At 42.8% G+C, this 23,832-nt stretch overlaps 1 protein-coding gene across 5 annotated transcripts in view; it reads left to right on the forward strand.

Annotated features, from left to right (window-relative positions):
* PKHD1 (PKHD1 ciliary IPT domain containing fibrocystin/polyductin) overlaps positions 1 to 23,832 on the forward strand; it is a 405,193-nt gene that overhangs the window by 243,575 nt on the left and 137,786 nt on the right. For all 5 annotated transcript variants that reach the window (XR_006279695.1, XM_043510113.1, XM_043510114.1 and 2 more), the window contains exons 48-51: positions 5,939 to 6,116; positions 6,604 to 6,799; positions 18,909 to 18,974; positions 20,014 to 20,142. Coding sequence is in view for 4 of the 5 variants with exons in the window: in XM_043510113.1 (XP_043366048.1) it covers positions 5,939 to 6,116; positions 6,604 to 6,799; positions 18,909 to 18,974; positions 20,014 to 20,142 (569 nt within the window). In the remaining variant the exon portion in view is untranslated. The remainder of the gene's footprint in view (positions 1 to 5,938; positions 6,117 to 6,603; positions 6,800 to 18,908; positions 18,975 to 20,013; positions 20,143 to 23,832) is intronic.

Raw genomic sequence — 23,832 nt, forward strand, 5'->3', positions numbered from 1 at the left:
TTATTAGTAGTGAACCACCCATTTAACCCTTCTAAGCTCCTTCCAGTCAGTCTCTATTGATTTATTCTCCATACTCCCCTCCACCCACTATTCTGCTGCTGAGTGTTCTGTAAAAGGCAATAATCCTGGCACTGTACCTAGTTCATGTTAAAAGTTGCTAATTGAAACTACATTCATCTTCACTACAGAGGCATGACCCATAGATAGCTCAGGCCCTAGCATGTCAGGCTCCTTTTGGGTCAGGATGGTATACTGGTATTGCTTGCTATACTGGGACCTGTAACCCCAAACAACTGTAACTCTATATTAAGGATCCAGGGAAGAGCCTGTGGGCTGTATTTGGCCACCCCTGCCCTAAACCTTTCTGTACATGGGCCCGATTATGTCTTTGAAACTATGATTGTGGCCGGTGATAATGGAAGGGCTACATTGTAGTGTGAGCCCCAGCAGGGCTGACTCAGCCAGAATCCCTCCTGGAGCTTTGGGGGAATGTACACTACACTGCCGCATCATCCTGACCACCCTTTGAAAGCAAGCTCTGTCTGCTTCCCTCCATGTTGGATAAACTCTCCCGGCTGAGAGCAATGTCACGTATCCCCAAAGGGATTATGCCAGGTCCCTCCCCAAGGACACAACCGGGGACACAACTGGGGAAGGCTTGTTGTGCCGTCTCCCCTTCCTACACTCTTTGTTTGCTAATACAGAGCTGGGATAGTGTATAATACTTTGAGCTACAAAGGAATTAGCCTCACCTCTCCCACTGCAATTAAAGGGAGAATTCCTAGTGACTTTTAATGGAAATTGTAAAAAGAAAAGGAGTACTTGTGGCACCTTAGAGACTAACAAATTTATTTGAGCATAAGCTTTCGTGAGCTACAGCTCACTTCATCGGATGCATATTTTCCACCAAATGCATCCGATGAAGTGAGCTGTAGCTCACGAAAGCTTATGCTCAAATAAATTTGTTAGTCTCTAAGGTGCCACAAGTACTCCTTTTCTTTTTGCGAATACAGACTAACACGGCTGCTACTCTGAAACCTGTCATAATGGAAATTGTGTGATTCTATCATGCAACTCTTCCAAAATGCATGGAAGGCTGTGTCATTTTTACAGTGCACACAAGTATGCTAGGTTCTCTGTAGTATGTAAGCTGTTTGGGCAACATCTTTCTACACAATCTAATTCTAGATGTAACAAAACAAAACTTATTCTACTCGATAAGTTTATGGAGGAGATGGTATGATGGGATAATGTGATTTTGGTAAGTAATTGATCTTTAAATATTCAGGGTAAATAGGACTAATCCCCTGAGATGGGATATTAGATGGATGGGATCTGAGTTACCCAGGAAAGAATTTTCTGTAGTATCTGGCTGGTGAATCTTGCCCATATGCTCATGGTTTAGCTGATCGCCATATTTGGGGTCGGGAAGGAATTTTCCTCCAGGGCAGATTGGAGAGGCCCTGGAGGTTTTTCGCCTTCCTTTGTAGCATGGGGCACGGGTCACTTGAGGGAGGCTTCTCTGCTCCTTGAAGTCTTTAAACCATGATTTGAGGACTTCAATAGCTCAGACATAGGTGAGGTTTTTTGTAGGAGTGGGTGGGTGAGATTCTGTGGCGCTGTGCAGGAGGTCGGACTAGATGATCAGAATGGTCCCTTCTGACCTTAGTATCTATGAATCTAAGAGGGGTTAACTAACTTCCCAAAAAGTATTGATTTGGTGGGTTGGAGGGAGGGGGTCAGGAAGTACAAGAATCCCAGCTTGGGTACAAGGCTAAGCTTGTCTTCAAGCACTGTAAAGTATTGTTATAGTATTCATTATGCTAGGAGCTGGCTAATAGTGGAGAACACTGAAAGGTGGTTTTGTTTTTTTTTTTTAAGAAGCAGCTTGTAAAAAGAACAGTCTGATAACCTTCATCGGTCAGATATTGAGGGGGCAGTGGGTAAAAATCTGGTATTTATTTTGAAAGTGGTTTGATGTTGGAATGAGTGCAAGTCTTTATTCTGATGACAAGATTCTGTCCTGCATTTGATTCTTCTGGTGGGGTATGGTATTGAAAGTCTGTTCCAGTATTTGTTGGTCGCTCGCTGGCCTATGTATCTCCTGTGTCCTGCTGATCGTGACTCCCCCCATGTCCATGTTATGTTTTGTATTTGTAGTGGGCTAATATATTTGCACTTTCAATTAAGTATGCCCGTCCACTGCTGCTTTATATGAACAAGGATTTATCTGATCAACACATGTAGCTTGCTTCCAAGTGCATGATTTTGTCGAGGTAGGGTCTTCCGTTTGTAGTTCTGGGAGGACTTAGTAGGCTTTAGACTTTGCGTGTGTGTCTTCCTTTTTGTTTATTTCTATTTCCACTCCTGCCAGCTGCAGTGATCCTGGGGCTGTAGGCACCAATGGATATGTGCATCTTGACATTAAACACTGTATCAGGCTGCTATTATAGCCTTCTGTGGGAGTGTTTCTCCAATCAAGAAATATTTTCTTTGCTCTTTACAGGTTTCTTTAATAGAGTCTGAGCAATTTTAACAGCTGATTAGGCTTTGCCATATGACTGCGTGGTATGACTGAATTCCCATTCCTGGGTAAACTACACAAATTCACTGCAAGTAAACTGGGGTCTCTTCTCTAAAACTACACAGTTTGAGATATCACTTGTGCTGAAATGCTTCAGCTTGGGTAATGCTGACAGGCCCCGGCCGTAGGCAGGATTGAACCTGGGACCTCTGTAGCTTAGTGTATGAGCCTCTACCGCATGAGCTAAAAGCCAACTGCCTGTTAGCTAAGGCTAACAGAACACCACACCCAGAAGCTGTGTGGGTTATATACTTCCCCTAGCTAAGGAAACATGTCCCGAGCTTCAGAGACTTCCTAGTTGAGATATCCGATGAGCCCGCACTTGTAATGCTGACAGACCCTGGTCATTGGCAGGCGGGATCAAACCTGGGACTTCTGGAACTTAGTGCATGAGCCTCTACCACATGAGCTGAAAGCTAACTGGCTGTTAGCTAAGACTGCAGAGCAGTCTCATTTAACTCTCTCTCGCTAAGTAGTCTCGGTGCCACTAGATGTGAAAGAACACCACACCCAGAAGGTGTGTGGGTTACACTTGGTCTGTGATGATCACTGTAGTAGTGTCTGACAGTTTGGCTAGTTCCCAGAAATCTGCATAGTCATCTATAATAATGAAAGCGGCAAAGAGTCCTGTGGCACCTTATAGACTAACAGACGTATTGGAGTATAAGCTTTCATGGGTGAATACCCACTTCGTCAGATGCAGACTGTTAGGAGCCATTAGGAAAGGGATAGATAATAAGACAGAAAATATCATAATGTCAGTATATAAATCCATGGTACACCCATGGTACACTTGAATACTGTTGCATTTCTGGTCATCCCAATCTCATATTAGAACTGGAAAGGGGACAGAGAAGGGCAACAAAAATGATTAGGGGTATGGAACAGCTTCCATATTAGGAGAGATTAAAAAGGCTGGGACTTTTCAACTTGGAAAATAGATGACTAAGAAGGGATATGATAGAGGTCTATAAAATCGTGAATGGAGTGGAGAAGGTGAATAAAGTAGTATTATTTTTATATTGTATTTGTATTGGCGTCCCTAGCCTCTGTGGTGTCCTTAGCCTCTGTTGGTGTCCCTAGCCTCTGCTTACCAGAAGTTAGGAATGGACGACAGGGGATGGATCACTTGATGATTATCTATTCTGTTCATTCCCTATGGGGCACCTGGCATTGGCAACTATCAGAAGACAGAATACTGAGCTAGATGAACCTTTGGTCTGACCCAGTATGGCCGTTTTTATGGTCTTATTTACTCCTTCACATAACACAAGAATCAGGGATCACCCAATGAAATTAATAGGTGTCAGGTTTAAAATAAACAAAAGGAAGTACTGTTTTACACAACACACAGTCAATCTATGAAACTTGTTGCCAGGAGATGTTGTGAAGGCCAAAACTATAACAGGGTTCAAAAAAGAATTAGATAAGTTCATGTAGGATAGGTCCGTCAATGGCTATTAGTCAAGATGGTCAGGGATGCAACATCATGCTCTGGGTGTACCTAGGCTCTGATTGCCAGAAGCTTGGAGTAGATAACAGGGGATGGATCACTGAATGATTGCCTGTTCTGTTCATTCCCTCTGAAGCACCTGGCATTGGCACTGTTGGAAGACATGATACTGGGCTAGATAGACCATTGGTTTGACCCAGTATGGCCGCTCTTATGTTCTTACCATTTGGGGGACAATAAGGGGAAGAGAGGGCTGTCCTGTGGTGATAGCTGTTTAAAAGCTTTGGGGTAATCAATATGGGTGAATCTAGTAACTCCAGCTGTAGTTTATTCTTTTTAGTATTGGAATTCAGTTATCTTAACTACAATGTGTCTCACACACATGAATGTTGTCATTATTACTGTACATTGTTGAGTAGTTTTTGATGGACTGGACTGGAGATAGGTGAGAAATGGGAAATTAGAGAAGTAGTAGTTTTTTGAGTTTTTCTTTGGATGATTAGATAAATGGTTCTGTGAAATCAGCACCGTTTTTGCGAGGAGTTGACTAACCAAGCAATTGTCCATGATGCAATCCACACACTCTCTTTCAAGTCTTTTCCTTTGTGCAGGAGCTGAAAAAGATATTTTTGAGCCTAAATGACATATGCTGCCCATTGTTTAATGGCCATTTTATAGATTATTATTCATATATTTGCTCCCCCCGAGAAGTTAACATTCTGGAAAGACATGTAATGCTAATGTGTTCCACTTATAGATGGTAGTGCTTTCCATCCAAAGATCTCAAAGGGTGGTAGAAACACCAGTAAATTAAGCTTCATGCCAGTTTTGTGATTTAGGTATTATCTGCATTTTAGAGATGGAGTAACTAAAACATAGAGAAGTTAAGTGACAGAATTGGAAATAGAACCCTTAGTTTCCAGGCCATATTTCTGAGGACCCAATGAAGTTAACTGAAAGAATTCTGCTAACTTCAGTGGGCTTTGGGTCAGTTCCTAACAACTAAAAAAATCTGAGGTAAAGTCCGAGATGTCACACAATTCAGATATATTCTTGTTCTGACTTTAGGAGCTGACTGCGTAGAAGGCCTGTTTATCAACTGAGTAATCTTTGGGGTTGGCTGGAGACAGGACTTGTGAAAAATGTTGAAGTTTTGGGAACTTCTTTTCATTCCAGATTGGTCCTTTAGAGATTTTTCAGGAAAAAGCATGAGAGTGTGACAGAGCAAGAGAGAGAGAGACCCACCTGTGCTAGACCGGCAGTTAGGGTATGCACCTTGGATGTGAGAGACCCAGCTCTCCCTGCTTCAGAAAGTATAGTCTAGCACAGTGGTTCCCAAACTTGTTCCGTCGCTTGTGCAGGGAAAGCCCCTGGCGGGCCGGGCCAGTTTGTTTGCCTGCCTTGTCCACAGGTTCGGCCGATCGTGGCTCCCAGTGGCCACGGTTCCCTGCTCCAGGCCAATGGGAGCTGCTGGAAGCAGCAGCCAGTACGTCCCTCGGCCCGCGCCACTTCCAGCAGCTCCCATTGGCCTGGAGCAGGGAACCGTGGCCACTGGGAGCCGCGATTGGCCGAACCTGCAGACGCAGCCGGTAAACAAACCAGCCCGGCCCGCCAGGGGCTTTCTCTGCACAAGCAGTGGAACAAGTTTGGTCTAGCTGATAGCAAACACGCCTAACTCTACCACAGACCTTCTGTGGAACCTTGGACAAGTCACTTCTCCTCTGTTTCCTCTCCACCCTTTGTCTTTCTAATCTATTTGCAGTATGAACTCCTCAGGGCAGAGCCTGCACCCCCATCCCCATCCCAGATGGGGCCTGTAGGCGCTGCTATAAAAAAAGTAAAATGTAATAATATTATTAAATGAAGGGTTTGAACACAGATTTAATGTATTTTTTTCCTAGAAAAGAGGCTCCAGACTTTCCTTATAATTTAACCGTGACTGATAGTTATAATAAGACAACCACAGTCCATTACGTCTCTGATACTTTATCAAACCCCTATGGTTGGATGGCTCTGCTCTTGGACCAGGAGACTTACACTTTAACTTTTGGTAACCCTTTCATCAGCAAACAACTGCAGGTAATGTGGTTTGTTTTGTTTGTTTGTTTGTTTATAAAATGGCTTTTGTAATGGATGAACAGCATTCACCAAAACTATATCAAGGAACAAAGGAAGAGAAACCCTCCCATTGTTCTGGATGGGCAAACAAAGGAGGAAAAGTACTGCATGCACATAAAAGAACACAAGACAGTTTTCAGATCACATACACTGGCAACTTTATGAAATTGCTCTGAGCTGGAAGAGCATTCTGGGCACTATTAGTGAATGTTCGCCCCAGTGTATAGGGCCAGAACAAGACCTGTGAACCACTTAAGACCCACTGAAGCTTGGTCTTGATGGTCCATAATTTCTACCCACATTTTAATGTGGTCAGGAGGATTGTTTTAACGTCCGCTTCCCGCCTCTCATACATAGTCTTTAACATTCTATGCTACTGATACCAATTCACAAAAGAATGCATTACACTTCAAGAAAATGCATGTTCATTATGTTTCCCTCCATCTAGTACTCGGCTACATTCGATAACTTCATTGCTGGGAATTACTTACTGGTGGAACATGAGAACCTCCCATCCTATGTTGAGGTCATTCTGCTCTGTGGTACAAGGCCTGGTCAGCCACTCCAGTCACTTCCTTCACACAGTCATAACAAGGGCTGTGACTGGTTTTTCAACAGCAAGTTGGGGAAACTAACCTATTTAGGTAAGTGCAATGCAAGTAATATATGTAACATTGTGCAAATGAGCAGTGCTGGAGCGGCCAATCTGCAATTAAAGGCTCTGATCTGCAAGGTCTTAGGCATGGACATAGCTTTAAGTCAGTAGGACTACTCAAATAACAAGTTATGCACATGCCCAACCCTTTTCAGGGTCAGGGCCTTAATCTCTTAGTTATCCACAAAGGAAGGTACAGTATGAGCCTTGGCAACTGATGCTTTGGAGATGAAAAGGCTTTGGAGTCCATTATCAATCCCTTGAATCCCCCACCTTAAATGTCTTAGGAGATAATTGCTGTGAGTCCAATCCTGCACCCACTGAAAGTCATGGGAGTATTTATTTATTTATTTATTTATTTTTTACTAAGGATTACTAATATGAAGAGTGGGTCCTTGCATCGTGAACTCTCAGTGGCTTTGTAGGCCCATAGGTTTGAAAACGTTGACTTTTTAGAGATAATTTTTAAATGTTGTGGCTATTGACTGTTCTTTATTGTGATTTAGTGACTGTCCTTTATGCAATTTGGCATTGACAACCTCTTCAAAACCTGGGACTTTCACCCCTTTATTCTTTTCTCCAGCAAATCGGTCACTCTGGTGCTAAATTTTGGTTGTCAAAGGAGAAGTAATGATTAGGACCATGATTAATAATGGCAGTACCGGAAGTCACTAGACCTCACAGTACCCTTGGGAGGCAGCTATTATCATTGTCATTTGACACATATGCAATATCTATACTGCAACAAGGAGTGTAACTTGGAGCTCTCATAGATGTACTTGCACTCCCGTTCGTCCAGTCTATATAGTTAAAAACAGCAGAGAGAACACAGTGGTGCAGGCTTCAACTCAGGCAATAGAAGCCCACTTGACCCCCCGGATAGATACTTCACGGTAGTGTAGACATACCCTTAGTGAAGCTAAAACACAGAGGGCCTGCATCTGACTTAGCTAGACCATTCTGACACTCGTACAACTTCATTGGCTTTATTGAGTTACTTCTGATTTGCACTGATTTGATTGCACTAAAACCTAGAGAAGTTAAGTGACTCACCCAAGGTTGTGCTACACATCTATCACAGAGCAAAAAATCTTGATTTCTTTGCAATTTACTAACAGTAATGAGGGGGAAAAGACACAAACAGCTACATGCAAATCTGAAGATAATTCCCCACTAAAGACCTATTATTTCCAGTACAAATATGTCAACAGTTGGGCACTTTGGATACCCTGCATAAAATTTTCCTTGAAATAGGGAAGCCTGGGAAAGCTGGAAACCTGTGGTGTATTTCTTGGCACGTTATTGACATTGAAGAAATCGATCTGACTAATGCTGTCAGCAGTAGTGAACTATGATGTACCATTTAGCACGCAGCAGTCTCAAACAGAATGGTTACATTTCTATTCCTCCTTTCGTCTTGTTCACATTCTGATTGTGTTGCATTTAGTACATGGTTTTTTTGATACAGGGGGAAAGAATCACATATTTGGCATTCAAATGAATTAAAACATCTCCATCTCACAGTTATAATCCATGCTGAGAACATTTGGCTAGACTGCAACTAGTACTTTACTTCCATTATAACTGGGAGACCACTAATACAAACTACAAGATGGCCACAGGGGTCCCTTCCAGCCTTAAAATAGACGAATCGGTAAACTGAAAGAGAGAGAATGATGCTTTTGGTTTTAGCCCTCGGAACGCTCTGCTGTTTAACGTGAGCGGTTTTTATTTTTGTTACATTTAACTATATGAAATAATTAGTCAACTAATTAATCCAGTTTACAAGTTTTGTAGGATTCTTCAGCTGTCACTCACGTCCAAGCCTGAGGCCTGTGTTTAGTCTCAGTTCTCTTGTTCATGTGACTTGGTCTCCATGGCTACTGGCTGCATCTGCTGACACCCTACTCTCTATTTACTGCTTAATTAAGAATTTCACGCTCAGCCCTTATCTGCTGCTAAGAACAAGAACACACTGTTAAGAAATTCCAAATTTAGGCTGCTGCACAAGGAAAGCCTTTCTTGTAGGCCTGACTGTGTGGAGCCTCTTTAACTATTCTCTTGGCAACTGAGCTGCCACCCTTCAATCAAAAATCATTAAATGGGGCAGAGATAATGAGCATGTAGCATATCAAAAGGAGGATGTTTGCTTGTGCTAAGGAGGAAAAGCTGTAAGGGCCTATAAGCAGCCGCCACTTCAAAGGAAGAGGGGGCTGCCCCGTCAGCAGGGCTGATAAAGCATCATTTGTTCCTGCTTGACTTATGTAAAAGGTCTGGTATGTTAGAGTCCCGTCTTGCAGACGCGAGTCCGCGCTCTTGGTGCTCGTGTGTCAGCAGTTAGGCAGCTGGGCCCAAACAGCATCAGCCAGAGCATATAATCACTTGACTCCGTCTCGACAATGGACACTTGTAGGGGGTGGTCAGGGGGAGGTCCCTAGGATAATAGGAACACAATTATTGCAGCTGCTAGGGAGGGCTATAATTCTTCCTGGAGAAAGTAGCAGGCCCTCATAGAGCTGGGGGAAGACCTTGAGTGTATTATTCATATTCTGACTTTTGGAAGCACTTTGCTGTACCGGTGGGGTTCCAGCAGCTGCTCATGTATCGCCTCTCTCTAATAATTGTACATTCTGTCAGGGGTCAACGTACTTTTGACCCTCTCCCTTTGTGTCAGTTAAAAGGCTTTTTAGGGCAAACTGTTGGGTAGTGGCAGGGGTGCATTAAATTCAAAATTAACATCAGTAAATACGGATCAGATGCCAGCTCATTCAGAGGCAGGCTCCTAAATTCACACAGCCCTTTGCTCAGCCCCAATGGAAATTTAAAAAAGGCCCAACAACTGGGAAGATATTGTTATTCAAAAAAGCCAAACAGCTGAATGAATCTGCCTCAGCCAGCACTGGGAACTGTTCATGTTCAGCTCAGATGCTCTCTACGCCCCCCTTGTCTGGTCGGTCACGGAATTTGACCAGCATCCTGCAAGCTCTCGTCTTCGGGGAATGAAACTCTCTGGCACAAAGGATGAGAAAATATAAGGTTGGGAACAAGGTGGTTAAGCTGCCCCGGTGCTTTACTTGTTTGGAAATTAGAGCGTGGCACAAACAATGCAGAAGACTCCTAATGTGGAGGGATTATAATTATAATGGGCGATAAGTAGAACCCACAGGATCCAGTGTTTCAAATTCATGGAGGACACATGCAATGATCCTGTTAACCAAGGTACTGACTGCTACCTTTGCACATTAATCCTGTTAACTAACTCCCATGCAACCCTTTGAAAAAAGGATCTGTTCAGAAGTTCAAAATACAAGGTGTTCACAGGCAGATTATTCCCCTTCACTGCTGGAAGCTGGGGGAACAGGGTTGTAGCCTCCTGTGCTGAAGGAATTTGGGGGCTACTCTCATTCATACCTCTGTAACTATGCTCTTAGAGTTGCTATGTATCCTTGTATATGTGGGAAGGTGCTATTTTCCTCCAGGACATCTTGTGTCCCCAAAAAAATGCTCTCGAAGCACTTGTGGGTCCTGAAGTCACTGTCTGGCCCTATGAAATGCAAACCTACTGTGACACAGGCTCATGTCATGACTGTGTTTTGATGTAACATCACCACATTGTGGCATGGTGAGCTCATGTCACAGTGTGGGGAGGTAAATGTCATACTGGGGCAAACTCAGACAATGGCATCTTTAAGTCTGAGGTATTCTATGCAAACTACAGTAATGACTTTTTTTGCACTGTCAGTTCTTTGAGACAGGGATTGTCTTTTTATTAAGTATGTGTACAGCACCTACCAGGCCTGGGTCCTGATCCTTGACTTGGGCCTCTGGACAGTATCACCATATAAATAACCAGTGGCATGTATTTTAATACCCTAGGGTTGTGGAACCTTTTGAAATTACAAAGTTGTTTTTGTTTTGAAGAGTTCAAGGTAGAACCATTTTTCATTTGTTTTTCCATCTTTATGACCTTTTCATTATTATTATTATTAATTATATTTGCATTGTGGTAATACCTGGGAGCTGAGTCTTGAACCAGGATCCCATTGTGGTAGGCTCCGTACACCTATGTACAATTGAAAGATGGTCCCTGCCCCAAACAGCTTACAATCTAGGTATCAATCAAGACATACCAGAGGGATAAATAGACAAGTGGGGTTGGGGAAGTACCAGGAAGCAATGGGACAGTATTGGCCAACATGATAGACAGTGGTCTCAAACAGACTGTGACTGTTAGGTTTTTTGCAGGTATTGTTGCAAAGGAGAATTTAGAGGAGAGATTTGAAGGTGGATAATGAGGTGGCTTAGCAGATGTTTATGGGAGCAACTCCCAGACATAAGGGGCAACATGGGAGAAAGAATGAAGGTGCTTGTCTTGAAATGTAATTAATGGGGAGTGAAGGTGGAGGTTGACTTCTCAGTAGTGAATAAGAGATGATAGGTAGGGTGGGGATAAGCCATGAAGAGCCTTGAAAATGAAGACAAGTAAGCTTATTAATTGAAACATTTTTAGCTGAAATATTTGTCAAAAACACGATTGAAACTTTATTAACATAGTTACTGAACTTTTTTCATTTACTCCCAACCCATTTTCCAATGAACTTAACATATGGGCCTTGTCTCCTTGAAGTCAATGGGACTACTCACATGTAAAGTTACACAGGATCAAGACTTAGCATTGTATTGGTGCTGCATCAAACCAGTTTTGCTGTTTAATTAGCTTAAGAAACTTGAATTTCATTATTTTGATCATTCTTTCTTGTAAATACCTAAAGCCTGATCCAAACTCCATTGTAGTCAAAGGGAGGTTTTCATTGATCTCAGCAGGAGAAGAGCAGGCCTCTAAAGAGTTGTTCTTTACATTGAAAATTACTGTATAAGCAAAACAAAGATACTTCATTCATATTCATTGCCCAAGTTTCAAGGGGCATTTTGGATGAAAGATTTGAAGTGGAAAGCTGGATGGCTCAGCAGATTGGTAACGCAACAATAAGCCTTTTAACTTCTAGCCAGTTTGAATTCAGATCGGGTAAGTAGTTTACAAAGGTCACAGTACTATATGAAGGCTTTTCAGTGGCTTATATGTGAGGATATGATTTAGTCATGGAAGTCACGAATTCCGTGACTTTACTGGACCTCTGTGACGTCAGCTTCAGCTATCGGCGGTGGGGGTGGAGCTTGGGCTGTGCATCCCTGACCTGCAGCTTCAGCCGGAGCTGGGGCTGTGTGTGACCCCCCCAACCTCTTTGGCTGGGGCCTGAGCCAGAGCTGCTGCTGTGTGCTCCTGCCCCATGGCTTTGGCCAAGGCTGAAGACAGAGCTGTCCCGCCTCCTCCATAGAAGTGGGGCTGTGGCTGTCAGTCCCCCACCATGGGGCCCAGCTGTCATTCCCCCCTAGCCTCTCCAGCTCTCTCTCCGCCGTCATTTCTAATAAAAGTCATGAACAGGTCACAGCTCCCGTGAATTTTTGTTTATTGCCCACGATCGTCCGTGACTTTTACTAAAAATAACCATGATAAAATCTTACCTTTACTTCTATGAAATGAGTTGAGTGTTCTCATTTCAGTTCCTAGCGGACAGGTGCCCCAATCACTGACCCACGGAAAAACACCCTCACACACAGTACAAATTGTCATCCTCGTTGGCAGCCTCAGTGGAGAGACCAAAGAGTGAGTGGACTGTGGTGATCAGAAAATGAAGACTAAACTGCACTCTTTCACTCTTAGAGATAGTCCTTGTAATTCTGGATTGTTGCCCATTAGTATGGCAGATTGAGGAAGCTCATGTTGCCTCAGTCTTCGCTGCAGCCATTATTAATCCATTAAGAGAGAAAGTCAGTCTTGGTTTGCCACATTTTAAGGTTTTATATCGCTGCAGATCAGCATGGTATCCAAATCCATATGATAATACAGTTCTGAGCACCCTAGTATATGGCACCTTATACTAATTGACCAAATATTCTATCTCCATCTCCCCAGCCTTGGAAGATCTGTCTCATGTGTAGTGCTGCAGATGCCTTGTAGTCGAGTGTGATTTCTAAAAGTTTTGATGTTTCCCATGATCTGTGTTGGCTCTATTGATGTTGAATGGCACGGTGGTGTTTGTTATTTGTAACTCAGGCTATTGGAGCATTTATCCTAGTTTCAGCGCTTTCTAATAACTGCAGGCAAGTTTTCTGTCACTACATAGCTGATGAAAGACTGTTTTGCTCCTCCTTCACATCAGCTCAGAGACCTAAACCTGGGGAAGGAAGATGCCAGGAAGTTTGAATTCAAGAAGGCCTTTATGTATGATTCACAGCCCAAGCATCCAGGAAGGGCTGTAATCGGACAGAAAATTGATGGGCCTGATAAGGTTTTTATACAGCTAGGATCTGGAGCCTTATAACTTCACGTTGCGAAGAGGCCCCTTAATCCAATGTTTTCTAATGACATCCTTTATCTGTGTTGCCTGTATCTCTTCCTGTTCCTTGCTTAAATGATGATAATATACTCAATATATAAACAAAACCACCAAGAGAACTAGGTAATTATGTTCTTGTCCACTCTCTGGGCTTGAATCAGACCTTGTGTAGGCATTTACACCTGAGTGAAGTGGGTGTAAAATGCTTCCCAATCAGCATGGTTGTGCTTTACATGTACTTTGCCTTGCACTAGCATAGATAATTACATTAAGTGCCAAATAGTAGAGAATCAAACCCTACAGTTTTTAACCAAGCTGATAAGTTAGTGATGTGGTTAGCTCTAAACTTAGTTTCTATTATCACCCAACTTGAGTAGTTACCATGGCAGCTAACCAGGAGTTGCTTTTGTCATTGGCTTGGCCTAATATGGTTATCTTCATGTAACCAGGGTGCAATAGTGTTACCTGCTGTATAAACAGGACCCCTTCATCAGCTCTATGTAACCACAATAAACAGTCCTCCTTGTGCTGAGCTCTCTGTGTGGTGGGAAATCCCAGCGTTCTCTGTTTCATGTGTTGCTGGTGCCATTTTGAATGTCTGCTGGATATTCTATTTCCTGCTGAGGCAGTATGGGGATAGATGGCCAGATTTTTCATGAATGCATTGTTGCAAACAGAGGTAATCAGACAAACTGAGTTGTACTGTGAAAAAAGCTTTGTGTGTGTGTTGTAGCCAAGTCAGATGAGCATGTCTCATACCTTGTTACAAAAGCACAGTTGTAGGATTCTCTTGTCCCTTGCAACAGTTTATACTCTGGTGTAACTCCATTGATTTCACAGGATTATTTCTGATTTGCCGTGACATAAGTGAGAGGAAAATGAGTAGTGAATAGACTGGCCTACAGCAGATGGTCTAAACCATTCTCCGAAAACAATAAGTTACTTCAGGTAGTCCTACTTCTCGGCTCTCTCCTATTATGATAGATTGTGTCATCGCTTATACCCAAATTACCCTTTGCCTCCCTTTTACCTTATCTTACTGTTGAGCTTATTCCTGACAGAATTAGAACTAAGCCTCAGTCTGGCATCATTCAGAAATTTATGAAAAGAACATATTTTTGATCAGGCTTTTCACTGCCAGCTTTATCTTTCTGACACTAATTCTACTGTTAAGGTTTTCTTTGTTTCTCTCCACTAAAGCTGAGGTGAAACAGTACCACAAGAAAAGCATTAATCTCTCCATATTACTCATGTTGCCCCTGCACCATAATGCCTCACAATCTTTAACCTATTTATCCTCACAACATCCCTGGCAGTTAGGGAAGTGCCCTGGTCCTCATTTCACAGATGGGGAGTTGAGGCACACAGACACTAAGTTCACACAGGAAGTTTGCAGCAGGGCAAGAAATTGGACTCGGTGCTCCAGAGCTCCAGGCTAGCCCCCTAACCACTACACCCATCTCAACAAGAGACAGAAGCAGTGTGGCAGACCCAACTCCATGGCACTATTAAGTGGAGTCCCCGTATAGTGACTTTGCACTTCAGAGTGGCTTTTGCAAATATGGCACCAGACTGTAATTAACTATTGGGAAACAAGGTGTCGCTGAAGAGCAGGGTTGTAGCACCTGATTACAAATTAATCAGGCATGGGAAAACCCACATGGAATCCCATTCTGTTTAATTATGGAAGCCTCATTCGGCATAGGAGCATATGCTGCTAATGCAGTCTAGTGTTTTAAACTGACATCAGATAGTAATTATCAGAAAGAATCAAGTATTTTGATTATTCCCACTAATTTATTGACACTTAAAATTAATGAACCTCAGGCATTCTAAATTAGCTTGGTTGCACTGGGAGATGGGAAGGGAGGTAAGGAGGAGTGGCTTTCATAATTTACAAGGACAAAGGCTTGTTTAAATATAATGTAAGTAAAGTACAAGGTAATATGCACTCCCATTGGCAGGTTAAGGTGCATGTTGTGGAGAAGATAAGAGTGTTCTTGAATGGCTAGCTAGTAAGACTTCTGCTTTGTAACATTGCCTCTGTAGAGCTATGAGCATAGTCATGTAGCCTTGGAACCTTCCCCCGTTCTAGATTCACCAATTTTAAGATCAGGAGGTAGATTTATGATTAACCCTGTGGCCTGAAGCTCTAAAAGGTAAGGAGCTCTCTGCTCCTATCTGGTGAATGGGGGAAGAATGGCCACAGAGCTACCTCATCTGCATATGTTATTTATTCAGAACTCAAGATGGACAGAAGTTCCAGAGGAGAAGAAGCTCTCTGCCCCCCTCTATTGGTGAATAGTGGGAACTGTGGCTACAGTGAGAGCTTCATCTGCATAAGCTCATTATCCAGAATTCCTCCAGTGACTCTTGGGAGTCACCATAACTGTACACACACTCAGAATTGGTTCAGAATTGGAACTGAGGAAAGGGCTCACATCTTAGTAAGGGTCTTCTCAAGGGTCCTACATTACTACTGATTTCCCTTCATTGAGGAGCCTATACTGTGGGGACAGTTCTTTGATTAAACCCACAAGGTAGCTTTTTGAGGGGATGAAATGCAAAGAGGGCTCTTTGTTGAAGCCACTGAGGATAGCAGCAGACGTGAGTAAATTCTGGTATGGTTCTTTCTACCCAGCCACTGAATAAAGCTGAAATCGCTGTAGCTGGGTTAAGTAGTGGAGCCTCAGGACAGGACTTGGTAGGATTTTGCAAGGGATTGGAGGCAGGTCTGCCCAAGTACACCTCAGGACTATTGTATTTAGCGGAGGGAGAAGAGAGAAGTGATGTGGTAAAAGGGCCGTTTTGCCTACTGGACATTCACACTGGCAAGTAGCAAACCAAGTTACGACTATTGCCAAAGTTCCCATGGACAGTGTTTTACTTGCATTCATTTAGAAAGCTCTAGGTCCCACTGTCAACAAGGTTGCCTCTCTCAAATCGCACAGCAGTGAAATCATTACAGATAACAGCAAACAGTTGTCTTGTTGGGTTGAACACTATTCAGAGCTATACGCACAAGAAAGAAACATCACCAGTGAATCAGTGGACCAAATACCAACTCTATAGGTCATGCCAGAGCTAGATGTGGAGCCCACTGTAGAAGAGCTAAGCAAGGCCATTGATTAGCTGCCAAGTGGCAAGGCTCCTGAAAAAGATGGCATCCCAGCAGAAATCCTCAAGTACGGGAAAGACAGCCTATTACTACATCTCCATCAGCTGCTGCTTAAATGTTGGAAAGAGGGTGAGGTACCACAAGAGATGTGCAACACAAACATCATCACTTTGTATAGAAAATAAAGCGAAAAAGTGTGACTGCAACAACTACAGGGGTATCTTGCAACTAAGCATAGCAGGAAAAGCTTTCGCAAAAGTCATCTTAGTGTGCCTACAACAGCTGGTGAATCATGCCTACCCTAAATCACAGTGCGAATTCAGGGCCGGAAAATCAACGATAGACATGATATTTTCTCTGCGTCAACTCCAAGAAAACTGCAGAGATAAAAACTGACCATTGTACATCACCTTTGTGGACCTAACCAATGCATTCAATGCAGTCAGCAGAGCAGATCTATTTGCAATATTAGAAAAGATAAGATGTCCACCAACCCTGTTAAGTCTTATACGTTCATTCCACAACAACATGAGAACAACTGTCCAGTTTGATGGGTCCACTTCGTACAGTTTTGAGATGAAAAGCAGAGTGAAGCAAGGATGTGTTCTTGCCCCTACACTCTTCGGAATCTTCTTCTCAGTACTATCGAACTGTGCATCTGAGGACATGAAAGAAGGAGTGTATCTCCACACAAGATCAAATGGGAAACTCTTCAACCTGTCCCGACTTAAGTCAAAGACCAAAGTCAAAAAGTTGATAATTAGGGAATTTCTATTCACTGATGATGCTGCCATGATAGCCAACAGTAAAGATCTAATACACGAACTCATGGACTGCTTTCAAGTACCTGTCAGGCATTTGCTCTCACCATCAGCATCAAGAAAATGGTTCTATTAGGACAGGGGGTTCCACAAGATCCTTCAATTATCTTAAATGCAAACCATCTAGAAGTAGTCCAAAAGTTCAGTTATTTAGGTTCTACAGTGACCACCAACCTCTCACTGGATAACGAACTAAATGTTCACATTGGAAAGGCTTCCACCACCTTTAGCAGACTAACTAAAAGAGCATGGAAGAACTCAAAGCTTACCATCAAGACCAAAATACTAGTGCACCAAGCTTATGTCCTCAACACTCTCATGAATGGTGGGAAACATGGACAAGTTATGCTCATCAGGAGAAAATGTTGAACAATTTCCACCTATGTTGTTTACACTGCATACTCAACACCAAATGGCAAGATAAGGTCACCAACACAGAGTTTCTTCAAAGGGCAAATTTACCAACTGTGACAACCCTACTCAAGCAAAGACAACTGTGCTGGCTGGGCCATCTGAGTATGTTGGAAGGACATGCTATACAGAGAGCTATCAGAATGAACAAGAACAACAGGACATCCCAAGCTTCAATATAAAGACACATGCAAGCGAGATATGAAGGAATTTGCAATTGATCCTGACCAATGGGAAATCTTGGCAAGTGACCATAACAAGTGGCGCCATCGTCTCCATGAGGGTATCAAAGTCTGTGACAGGAGCTGGCTCCTACAGCTTGAGGAGAAAAGAGCCCGCAGGAAGTAAGCAAAATACAGACATTTGCAATAACTGCCAAAAATCATGCAAATCTTGGATTGGCCTATTCAGTTACATGAGACATTGTAAACCATCTACATCATAGGCTGCAATTCCCACCATCTCTCACAGACGAAAGGGTGCCAACAACAACCATGGAGGAGTGTTTTACTTGTCATTCATTTAGATACATTGTTGCTGTGTTTCCCCAAGATGATGCTGTGTTCCTTTTCCCCATAATAAAGTGTTCTTTTCCTCATACACAGACTCAGTGCTTGAAAGTAGGAAGTATTGCCTATTAAGGGTTCCCAATAAAGGTATTTAGTGATCCCAGAAATGCTGGCTAGGAGCTCAAGCTAGTGGGATATTAATTTTAATAGATGAACTGAGCCCTTGTTGCTGTTGGCAAAACCTAGCAGAAGGGGTTACAATTATGATAATCTGGTCTGACCGCCTACATACCACGGGCCATAGAATTCCTGGCTCTAACCATAAATCTTGGTTGAACTCTTTTAGAGTTTACTTTCTATGCATTTCTTTTAGAATGGCATCCAGTCTTGACTTAGATTCCAAGAACATACATACATACAATGAACAAAAGCTACACTTCCCTTTCTGATCTCAGTTACCCCATTGTAAATCCAAAGTAACTCACCAGTGTAAAGCCATTGCAGTCAATAGAGCTACTCTAGTTTTACAACAGGATAAATGAAGTTGGCATGCCAACTGTAGCTTTTGTTTATTGTATATCTGCTCTTAGCTTTTTTTGGTAAGGTGCCAGGAGCCCTTCAGTGCCTACAAACAAAAATGTATTCATTTATTTGTAAAAACACTGTAAGAAAAATGGTTGAAAAAGGATCAGCAAGGCTAGGTACTTGGGAAACCTTTTGTTGTTAGAAATGTGAATGATCAGAAAACATTGTATCAGAGATTACTGTCTAATTATTTTTGTTAGTTTCCATTGAGTTCCTGACGGGGTTTGTCTACAAGCCATGCACCCTCTCTTTTCAGTTACAGGTGAAGACCTAGTCCAAGTAACACTCAAAGAGGAAGAAAGAGTCGCTCTACCTACACCAGGTATGTGGTGGTCTCAGGCTGACTGGTTTGGTCTAACAGCCACAGTGATTCCTTTTACTAGGTGTGCAGGAAAATGTTGCTGTACATCACCTCTATGTTTTGTACATCTGTCAGCCCAAAAGGGGCTCTTGGCATTCATTTAAGCATTTTATTGAGCCACATCTACCATTGCATGTGATGAATGTGTGATTCCACATTATAAAAGACTATAAACTTTGTTAAGAAATACCATATCAGATCATAAAGGTCATGGAGAATGTAAAACTACAATGTATTTTAGTGCTACACAGTGATCTTAGGATAATAGCATGACATTATTATACAGTTACACATTGAGCCAGACATCGTAATAGACCAAAGGATAGGGCTGGAAACAAGGAAGACCTACAGAGTTCTAATCTGGAATTTGCCACATCTTTGCTATGTCGTCCACTATTGTTACTGCTATTTATTTCTGTTGCAGTAGAGCTTAGAGGCCTCAGCTAGGGATCAGGGCTCCATTGTGTTAGGCATTGCACATACAAATAACAGAAAGAGCCTGCCCCAGAGAGCTCACAATCTAAGTTGGGCTCAACTTCATTGGCCTTCATTATACTAAGGAACAGGGTTCATAAAACTTACCTGCCTCACAAGATTATTATAATTGTTACTTATTTGTATTTCAGAAATGCCTAGAAGCCTCCATCTGGATCAAGGGTGAACTCTAGGCCCACAATGAAGTCAACAGGCATTTTACCATTTCCCTGGAGCAAGGATTTCACCCCAGACTTTCGTTATGCTACATGCTGCACAGATATATAGTAAAAAAAGTCCTTGCTTCCAAAGAGCTTGCTTGATTTTCACATAGCCTAGATCCTTTGAACTTTAGGACATATTACAAAATCCATCTAGCTTCTTGGCTTTTGGGTAGGAAGGCACAAAATGAGAGCAGACACTTGTTGGTAGGGTAGGGTAGGGTTTGGCTCATTGGGCAAGTTTTGGTTTTGTGGGGCAAATGACAATTCCAAATACATCTTCCTTTGTACGTCCTGTTTTCTAGCTCCAGTTTCTCCTTCTGACATCATTTTGAAATGGTCATTCTCTGAATCATGGAGTGGAGTGAAAAAAGGTTGGGGTGGATACAACCACAGCATTCCAGCCCCTGGCGAGGATGTCATCATCTTGCCTAGTAAGTAAGGGAAGTACAGTTCTGAGTTTCTCCCAGTAATACCAAGGGTATGTCTACACTGGAAATGTTAGTCCAGTTTTAACATGCTAATTAACACAACTGTAAATTCCAGTGTACACAGGATACAAACAGTTGACCTTAGACTGCAGCATTAATGCGTGCATGTTAGAACAAACATTGCCCCAGAAGCAGACTTCTCTATATTTCTCTCTCACATACCCTCATCTACTGCACAAATATACACATGGTTCTGTGGTGGGATTTTTTTTCTTAAGTAAACTCAGGTATACCATATCACAGCTAATGCAGAATGTTTCTTTCCACTTACCTAGCAGTGTTTCACACAGGGAGCATATTTCAACCGAGCTCCCAAGACTGTACTGGCTTCCATTTTGCTTTCTGGTTGCCTGTCCAACTGTTTATTTAGATCTCTAAATCCGTTTATGGATTAGATTTCTAAGTACCATTGAGTCATAGAATCATAGAATATCAGGGTTGGAAGGGACCTCAGGAGGTCATCTAGTCCAACCCCCAAGTCCATCCTTGTCTTTGGACTTTATCCCAATAGTGGAAATTGGCTGGAGTGCTGATATCATATGGTTATATGGATAAGGCATTTATTCTGTGTCTCAGGAGAATTGGGTACAAATCCTGCTTCTGCATATGTCAGGTTGTGCAAGTCTGGGTGCCCCAGCTCCACTTCTAAATGTTGGAGATAATTAAGCTTCTTTTCTCTCAGCCTTTGCCTGTCTTCTCTTTTTAGATTGTAAGTCCTTTGTGGCAGGGACGCTGTGTTATATGCATGCATGTCCAGTGCCTGGGACAACAGGGCCCTGATCATGGCTGGGGCTTCTAGGCACTACAGCAATACAAATAATATATTGTACTAATTATAATGCTGGTAGTCCTTAGACTTATATATCTGGATGGTGGATGCAGGGCACTCTCAATGAAGTGTCCTGAACTCTGAATTTCCCCCCCAAGTTGGTCTGACAGAGCCTGAGTTTGCTGATCCTTCTGGAATGCCTGTCTCAGACCTACTCTGAGGACCTGGGTTTTGTCATCTGTTTTTCTTGTGGGGGCTGGAAGGTCTTTTTGTTGTCATTTTTTACCTCTAGGGCAAGTTGAGATTATTATTTTTGCATTTTATTTTATTGCGACCCGGAAGTATTTCATTGGCCCCACATGTAAATGAGAAATAATTAAATAACACATTACAGATGTAGTAAAAATTAGCTTTAGTTGAAGAGAGAATTAGTAGTGTGAGTTGTATTTTAGATGGGGGAAAGACACAGCTGCTCCCAGAACCCCTTGGCCAGACTTCTGACACAGATAATTAGGACTCTGTTCTGGCTAATACATAACACATCTACATAAGTTTGCTTCTCTCTGGACCCCCATTGGCTACAATGTGTACAGATGCCTAGGTGTTTGCAAGGTCAGAGCCCAAACAAGTCAGACAATGATCAGGTCACTACGTTCACAAACAGGACTGGAAAACATTCTGTTTATCTAAAATACTTGTATGTCTCCATTACCTCTGAATCTTTACTGTCTGTATCCTCACAACATCCCTGTGAAATAGAAAAGCACTATTATCCGCATGTTACAGTTGTGGAAGTAAAGCACAGGGAGGCTAAGTGACTTCCCCAAGGGATTCTGGGCAGAAGAGAGACTCCAGGTAGCCTAGTGATAGGCTAGTACACAAAACGCTGACTCATCTACCTCTTTCACGAGATTGGGTTGAAGAATTCCACTCAAATTTCAAATATAGGTAAAAAATTGATAAAGTTTTCCCATGTCTCCCCCGTCCTCCCACAGTTTTCCAACTAACTGTAGAGCTGGCTGAAATATTTCAAATTTTGATGAAGACGCAGTAATTTTTCAAAAAAACTTCTAGCAGTGACACAGAAAATTGTAAAAAATATAAATAGTGACCACATTTGTAAAAATCATGCCCTATTCAGTTACAATTCACAAACAGAAAAAGTGCTGTCTTTTCTATTCTATGCACCTCCCTCATCCTCTCCTCATAAATCATGTGCCCCAGTCTCCTAATAATTTTTGTTGCCCTCTGCTGGACTCTCTCCAATTTGTCCACATCCTTTCTGTAGTGGGGAGCCCAAAACTGGCCTCACCAGTGCTGAATAGAGGGGAATAATCACTTCCCGCGATCTGCAGGCAATGCTTCTACTAATGTAGCCCAATATACCATTAACCTTTTTGGCAACAAGGGCACACTGTTAACTCATATCCGGCTTCTCATCCACTGTAATCCCCAGGTCCTTTTCTGCAGAACTTCTGCTTAGCCAGTCAGTCCCCAGCCAGCAGCAGTGCATGGGATTCTTCCATCCTAAGTGCAGCACTCTTGTCCTTATTGAACCTCATCAGATGTCTTTTGGCCCAATCCTCCAATTTGTCTAGGTCACTCTGGACCCTATCCCTACCCTCTAGCATATTTACCTCTCCCCCCAGCTTAGTGTCATCTGTGAACTTGCTGAGAGTGCAATCCATCCCATCATCCTGATCCTTAATGGAGATGTTGAAGAAAACCAGCCGCAGGACCGATCCCCTTGGGCACTCCGCTTGATACTGGCTGCCAACTAGACATAGAGCCATTGATCACTACCCATTGAGCCTGATGATCTAACCAGCTTTCTATCAACCTTATAGTCCATTCATCCAATCCATACCTCTTTAACTTGCTGGCAAGAATACTGTGGGAGACCATATCAAAAGCTTTGCTAAAGTCAAGGTATATCACATCCACCGCTTTCCCCATATCCTCAGAGCCAGTTATCTCATCATAGAAGGCAATCAGGTTGGTCAGGCATGCCTTGCCCTTGGTGAATCCATGTTGACTGTTCCTGATCACTTTCCTCTCCTCCAAGTGCTTCAAAATGGATTCCTTGAGGATTTTTCCAGGGACTGAGGTGGGGCTGACCGGTTTGTAGTTCCCTGGATTCTCCTTTTTCCCTTTTTTAAAGATGGGCACTACATTTGCTTTTTTGCAATCGTCCGTGACCTCCTCTGGCCGCCACAAGTTTTCAAAGATAACAGCGAATGGCTCTGCAATCACATCAGCCAACGCCCTCAGCACCCTTGGATGGATTGCATCCGGCCCCATGGACTTGTGTGTGTCCAGCTTTTCTAAATAGTCCTTAACCTGTTCTTTCACCACCGAGGGCTGCTCATCCCCATACTGTGCTGCCCAGTGCAGCAGTCTGGGAGCTGACCTTGTCTGTGAAGATTGAAGAGTACTTCAGCTTTTTCTACATCATCTGTCACTAGGTTGCCTCCCCCATTCAGTAAGGGTTCCACATTTTTCCCAACCTTCTTCTTGTTGCTAACATTCCTGTAGAAACCCTTCTCGTTACCTTTCACATCCCTTGCTAACTGCAACTCCAATTGTGCTTTGGACTTCCTGATTACATCCCTGCATGCTAGAGCAATATCTTTATACTCCTCCCTAGTCATCTGTCCAAGTTTCCATTTCTTGTAAGTTTCCTTTTTTGTGTTTAAGCTCATTGAAGATTTCACTGTTAAGCCAAGCTGGTCGTCTTCCATATTTGCTATTCTTTCTGCACACCGGGATGGTTTGTTCCTGCACCCTCAATAAGGCTTCTTTAAAATACAGCCAGCTCTCCTGGACTCCTTCCCCCCGATATTAGCCAACCAGGGGATCCTGCC

The sequence above is a fragment of the Dermochelys coriacea genome, chromosome 3 (genome assembly GCF_009764565.3).
Source record: "Dermochelys coriacea isolate rDerCor1 chromosome 3, rDerCor1.pri.v4, whole genome shotgun sequence".
NCBI lineage: Eukaryota > Metazoa > Chordata > Testudines > Dermochelyidae > Dermochelys > Dermochelys coriacea.